Below are 7,360 nucleotides of genomic sequence, written 5' to 3' on the forward strand. Positions count from 1 at the left end.
TTGTTATGTTTTATTTTTTCCAAAATGTACATATTTTTATCATCTATCATTAAAAGATATTTTTTTTTACTTTTTAGCTTAAGTATTTAAAATTAAACTAATATTTTTACAGTTTCAATAACAGATTGTAAAAAACTTTGTGGTAAATAAATTGTCTTAAATTAATAATAGTTTTTTTTATAAGTGTAGAGCCTAGTATGCATTTTAAGTTGTAATTCCTTTTAATTTTACAAGGACATATCTCACTCACTTATAATCACTTGTAAATGCATTGATTTTGTTTAATAATACGAAACTTCGTAATTTATTTTGTAACACCAGATCACTTATGATAAAAAATATTTCGACTATATATATTTTGTGTCGAGATGGTCCAGTGAACGCGTGCATCTTAACCGATGATTGCGGGTTCAAACCCAGTCAAGTACCACTGAATTTTCATGTGCTTAATTTGTGTTTATAGTTCACCTCGTGCTCGGCGGTGAAGGAAAACATCGTGAGGATAAGTGCATGTGTCTAATTTCTACGCAATTCTGCCACATGTGTATCCACCAACCCGCGTTGGAGCAGCGTGGTGCAGTAGTGGGAAATTTACAGGCTGTTTAATATGTATATTTATATTCGTGTGTTAACCAACGTGTAGGTGATAACTCAGGATATGAGATGCTCCATTATTTTATACTTGTAGGATGTATTTGAAAATGAGTGTTAAGTCAAGTTATATAATAAATAATGAATAGATAATATTTACATGAGTTTAAAATTTAAATATAATACTATTTAGTATCGTTTTCTCTCAAAAGTTATTCTGAATGACTATTTGAATAAACCGACTGCGTTTATTAGATGCGGGTGGTGCAAGACCGGCTATCCTGGAGATCCTTGGCTTGGCCTTTGTCTATCAGTGGACATCTTCTGACTGACTTGATGATGATTATGTATTAAATATATTTTTTTAATTAATTATATCGGTATATTCAATTTATTTTCAATATTGAATCGGACAGATTAAAAATAAACAGATTGTTTAACTGCGCAGTGGAGATATATCAGACACGGTCTCTTGTCAGATGTGATTTATGAAGTACAGAAATTAACGGTTATTGAAAGAATTTATAATTAAAGAAAACCAATAAATAAATAAAGATATATATATATTCAGAAATTTTAATAATAAAATAATTTACCGTAAAGGCATAGGCGTCGATCTTAACCCCAACCCGTGCCAAAATAAGTTTCACATCAATGACGAAAACAGCGCAAAAGGTATGTATTACTTATTACATAACTGGTATTGTAATACAATAAAATCAATTTTAATCTCCGTTCTAAAACAGTATCAAGAAGTCCCTAAACATTTAAAACATACAAATATTTATATTATCCTACACAACTTCAATTGTAGTTGAGTAATTCAAAGAACAGATAGGGCATGTACATTGTTCCACAGTATAATTAGTATGCCGGACCTGTATGCCTGCCTCTAACACAATAAGTAACCACGAACTTCAGTGTACACGTTCGCGATGACATTCAAACTTGACCGTGTCTAAAACAACAATATCCGAGATAAATTATAACGACCGTTGCAAGCAAAACAATATTCAACATGAATTAGAATTTTCACAATTGTAACGAGAGGTCATAGATTAAAAGTGCTTAACAGATATTACATAAATATATATATATATTATTGTTGAACGAAGTTTGAGTGACGTCACCGGACAGACGACGTGGCAGAAGAAAAGATATGACAGGCGGGCGGCGAGGCAGCCATATTTAATTGACAGAATAGATAGAATTGAATAGTCGGTTGCTTATGATATGAGTTCTTTAATGTTTTTGTTATTTTGCTGTATATGATTGTTACTTGTGTATATTTTTTTCAATATTTGATGAATGATAGATTATAATATATATATATATATATATATATTTAAATCCTTAAATACTTGTTTATAGGTTACTGTATTTATATTGGATATTTTTCTTGAATGTTATAAAAGGAAAACCATTGCCATATGGCATATGTTTTGTATAAATAATTAATAAAATTACATGTAATAATATTATGATCGATATTCTAATCTGTATTGTATATTTAGGTTATCCCGAAAGTATTGTACCTACACGTTCGGGCGACAGAACGAAATATGACCGCGTCTAAGTATCGCTACGTAACATATGTAGATGCTATTAAGCTACTGTGTTTGTAGTACATTCAATTAATTATTATATATAATTACACAAAAATATATATATCACTTATGATTCAACATACTTGTTTGCGATTATAAACTACTAATTCGACATTTTTGATCTATATATAAATATATATTTGGTGCCGCTACGTAGAATCAAATGTAATACAAAAAATTAAATTTCCACGTCGATTGATGCACGCATGCTTGAACGGGATTGAAACAAAAAGCAATAAAATATGTAAATAATAGATAAATGTATTGATATCTAATTAATATAAATATTCAATGAATTTTTTCATGACGCTGCAGCACATCAATGTCAATTGGTAAACTATTGAACACGAAGAATATTTTAATGAATTGTTGTTGTATCGTGTAAACATCAAATGATATAGACTCCAAACTTAATTAATATTATATCATATAAATTAGAAGATTTGATTGATACACACAGTATTGTTAGAAGATTTTTTAATATAAAACCAAAATGAAGCGCTTGTGACCTTTAATAGAACCTCCTTTAACGTAAGAACGTTCAAATTAACATTTAAAATAAAAAAGGCTTAACTGATAAGAATTATTCAGGAAACGAAAACGGACAAGTTCAAATAAATTATCAGAAAAAAGATAATTATTTATCACTCATATAAAAAAATATATTAAAAAATATTAAAATAAATAATATTATTTATTCTTTGATGCGTAGCACCTATTAATATTTCAGGCATCTTGCGCAAACTTTAGTCATAAGAACGAAAGGAATCGTTTCAGTGTTTTCATAAAAAAATACTTCGAATATGAGTTCAATACGAGCGTGCGTGGTTTTGTTAGTGTTACTAGTGCAGTTTCAATCAATTATTTCAAAGGTTTCGTATGAATTAAATTAAATTAAATGAATTTAAAAAATAGGAACGTTATTAGATCGTGGCCTTTGATACTCTGCTAATTTATTTATTTCATGACTTAATGCATTTACTGTACATATAATATGTACCTTTATGCAATGTGTTTGAATTTTAGGTTACCTCGTCGTTCTAATAGCCAGCTTATAAACATTAAGCCCTGCGGTCCTGGGTTCAAACCCCAAGGACAGATTGGATTTTTCTCTTACATAATTGGATATTGTGTTCATGCACGCACTAATACCCTTTTATATCTCCTGTACAGTTACCTAATCTTTTTTAAGAATAAATGAGTGACTAAAAACTGCCATTCGTCACTTAAAAATTTAGAACTCAACTTTTATAGTTAGGTTGATAAAAATCTTATTAATTACATCAAAACATCAACAAAAGTATAATTGTTGCTGGCTTTTTGTTGCAAGCACAGAAATTGTCAACTGTTTGATGTAACGCCCTATAATATAGAGAATAAAATAAACATAGCTCATTCCCTTAAAGTATATTAAGAATTTATCTATCGACCTATTAATTGAAAATAATAATAATAAAAAAGTTGTTGATAGTTAGGCTTATTATTAATAAATAATTAGGCACGTGCACGTGTAACTTAAAAAGTATGTAGTCACACTCAACTGGAATTTACACTTGACTGGAAGTCTTAGTTTAAGCTCTCCGTAAATTTTTATTTATACTTCTGTGAATTTCTATGTAAAATTTATGAAAAATATATATTCGCTTTCAGCCCTTTTTCATGAATTTAATATGCGACTTCATCTGTGATGATGACGATGACACATCATCAACCACGACGAGTTCAAGTACAGAAGATGATTATTTCGACTTCTGTGACTGTACTCCGACAACACGCCGCCCAAACAACAATCGTCGTCAACCTTTTGCCCCGTCACAATTCAACATTAGGCTACGTAAGTACATCTTAGTATACCAATTTGCGATTTTTAAGACACTTTCTGCCTCGCACAACCACTCTGTGGAACCAGCTTTCGCCGGCGGTTTTTCCGAACCGATACGACTTAGGAACCTTCAAGAAAAGAGCGTACTCTTTCCTGAAAGGCCGGCAACGCACCTGCAAGCCCCCCGGTGTTGCAGATGTCCATGGGCGGTGGTAGTCACTTTCCATCAGGTGAGCCTCCTGCTCGTTTGCCACCTCTAAAATAAAAAAAAAAAAAAAAAACCAAAAGTAACTTTTTTATAGCACACGAGATCCAACAATTTTGCTAAATTTTAATGATAATTTTTATTAGAGACGATCAATTTTATTATTTTTATCTTCCAAATATGAACGTTTCACGATCCAATTTAATTAAGATAACAGATTTATAATTATGGTACTAAAGTGATATGTTATGGCTCAGTGGAAAGAACAAGTGTAACTATACTAAAGGTAGAAGATTCAAACTTCATATACAAGCTCTTATTTTTGTATATATGAAATTTTGAGATTTTGTCAAATTTGTCCAAATAGTATGTTCTATAAGAGCCGAGATGGCCCAGTGGTTAGATCGGGTGCATCTTAACCAATGATTGCGGGTTCAAACCTAGGCAAGCACCACTGAATTTGCATGTGCTTAATTTGTGTTTATAATTCATCTCGTGCTTGGCGGTGAAGGAAAACGTCGTGAGGAAACCTGCATGTGTCTAATTTCAACGAAATTCTGCCACATGTGTATCCACCAACCCGCATTGGAGCAGCGTGGTGGAATATGCTCCAAATCTTCTCCTCAAAGGGAGAGCATGTTCTATACAAATACAGACAAGACAGTGATTGAATCAATAGAAAAAAAATAAGATCACATGTCATTATAGCGTTTTAAGCATTATAGCTACGATTTATTTATAGGTTTTTATTGTACTTATTTTGATAATGAATATTATTAACTAGTAATGTAACAAGGTGTTGGCAATGAATCATTACGTCTTAGTTGCCAACTGCAGTAGAAACAGTTAATTCGTTGTATCATGAATTTTAATAAATTTTCACTTAACCAGGATTAACACGAAACCATAAAATGTATTATGTATTATATATTGTTGGTTGCTGTTGTTTGCGTGTATTATTTTAACATATATTATTTAATTTAATTATAGTTTACCTTAAAGTATATAAGCTAAAAATATGTGGATATATATTTATCTAAATGTCACAGATATTTTTCATAGCTTATAATATATGTAGTTAAATATTCATGGAGAAAGAAGAATACTAAAAGATATTGCTACCACATAAGACAGGGTGGCGAGGTCCCAAGGTCCCGTGTCCAGCTAAAACGCTTTCTGTCAAAGGTTTCTCAATGAGAGCATGAAGTTGGAAATTGGAACGACCCAATCCTTTGCCTCAAAAAGCATGTAAATAGGTTCTGCGAGTGATCACTTTGAAGTTTTATTCCCACGAGAGTGAAGGTATTCCTTCACTTAGTTTCCCTTACGCACACATCGTAAATCAAAATATATTTATTGATAGCTTTTTAATTTATAATTGTGGTCGCCGACCGCCGTAATATCCTTTTGGCGGAATGTGCGTAAAAATAGGTGCAATCTTTTTTCCCTTTCTGTCGTAAGTCAGTGCAAAGCAAATCAGACTTGGAAATAAAATTGACTTGAAAATAATCTCAGAACGCAATGTACTCCACTTTTCTCAACGAAAATATACGCGTCAAACCATTTCTAATCACAAAGAGAAACATTTCTACATCATACAAAATCTAAACAACATCTAAACAAAAAGAAAACATTTAATAAGTAAATGATATGTTTCAAACGAATTGTGAATTGTCAAAATGTATTTTTCATCTTTTAAGTGAAATACTTAATTCAAGTATGTATGTAGTAGCTTATACATTCCACATTGTTACCATGTTTTACTTAAGATCAACGAATATTAATCTCAGGCTCCCTTTGTCATGTATATTATCTTATTTCGAATTAATTTTAACATAATTTGAATATAGCCCCATTGTTATACATTTCTATAAGATTAAAATGAATATTGAAACACTTACAATTACGAAGTAGAAAACAGAAAAGTTTATGCGTTTTTCCTTATTTGTATTCATTGTCTCCTCAAACTATTGTTTCTGTATTCGTAAAACAAAGCCTAGGTAGGATGACGACAATAGTATGTAATAATAGGAACTTACTCATATATAAAAGTTGACTTAGCCTGTAAGTTATTATAAGTATTCATGATATTTATTTAAGTAAAGCAACTATTTTTAGATATTTATTTAAGTAAGCATTTCGGACCGATGAACTTACATCATGACATAAATTGTTCCACCCACTCAATTATAGTACTTATTCTTAGATTTTTACTATATTAGATTATTACTTTTATTTATCAAAACCATAAGTATAATTTACATATTAAAATTACAATAAAGATCACTACAGTTGGTATGTTTCGATTTTCGCAATCGCGTGAAATGATCGAAAGAATTTTCAACCATTTTCCCGTGTTGAAATTCCCATTAAAAAATTCCGCTAAAATATCAGAATTTTTTTTTCTGATTTTTTGACTTCGGGCTATTGTTTATTTGCTTTATATTTTTCAGCGCCTTCGAATGGAATGAACCTCAGCATGATCAACACAAACGGAATATGGTCATTCGGCTTGGACGCTCTTCAAAATCAAAATGGACAAGCACCACCTTTCGCCAATGCTCCTACTACACTCGCTCCGACAACTGCTGCTGGTGGCACCACCGCTGCAGGAACAACCGCAGCTGCTACCACTGCTAAAAAATAAATAGGTTTTAGTTTGTATGTACTGCGATATTTTATATCACTGGATTTCCTTAAATGACTAAATTAGAACGCATATAAAAAAACAAAGCAAAATTCTTTTTTGTACGTTTAAAAAAATGCATTTCGCAAAAGTATCTCCTCTTCTTTAAGATACTCGGATGATGAGGAATATTTTCATTTCACTATACCAAAATATATAACTTCTTTAATGTTTAGTAAATTATTGAAATATGTATAGTTGAATGCTTTTACGCTTTTTCAACATAAATAAAACTCATGGATGCAATTGTTATAACATCTCATCAACTTTATATAAAATCCAAAATAATTAATAAATTAACTTTAATACAACTACAACAGTACTTAATATTCTTCGTTAAGATACGTAGTTATTCTTACAGAACGAGCATTATCGTTAAAAAGAGTTGGACACAATTTTAAATCGGCCGTCTTTTTTTATTCAAGTGAACTTGTGCGTTTATGGCTGTT

The 7,360-nt window shown here is 31.0% G+C and overlaps 1 protein-coding gene across 1 annotated transcript; it reads left to right on the forward strand.

Moving 5' to 3' along the window:
• The first annotated feature begins 2,938 nt into the window (after positions 1–2,938).
• Positions 2,939–6,937, forward strand: LOC113392956 (uncharacterized). Its single transcript, XM_026629603.2, has 3 exons — positions 2,939–3,070; positions 3,849–4,032; positions 6,679–6,937. The coding sequence occupies exons 1-3, from the start codon at positions 3,002–3,004 to the stop codon at positions 6,870–6,872; spliced, it is 447 nt and encodes a 148-aa protein (XP_026485388.2). The 5' UTR covers positions 2,939–3,001; the 3' UTR covers positions 6,873–6,937.
• The last annotated feature ends 423 nt before the right edge of the window (positions 6,938–7,360 follow it).

This window comes from Vanessa tameamea, chromosome 12, assembly GCF_037043105.1.
Source record: "Vanessa tameamea isolate UH-Manoa-2023 chromosome 12, ilVanTame1 primary haplotype, whole genome shotgun sequence".
Taxonomy (NCBI): Eukaryota; Metazoa; Arthropoda; class Insecta; order Lepidoptera; family Nymphalidae; genus Vanessa; species Vanessa tameamea.

Coding starts and splice junctions, on each gene's coding strand:
- LOC113392956 (XM_026629603.2), top strand. CDS start 3,002: ATGAGTTCAATACGAGCGTGCGTGGTTTTGTTAGTGTTACTAGTGCAG. Junction 3,071..3,848: donor TTCAATCAATTATTTCAAAG/GTTTCGTATGAA, acceptor ATTCGCTTTCAG/CCCTTTTTCATGAATTTAAT. Junction 4,033..6,678: donor ACAATTCAACATTAGGCTAC/GTAAGTACATCT, acceptor TATATTTTTCAG/CGCCTTCGAATGGAATGAAC.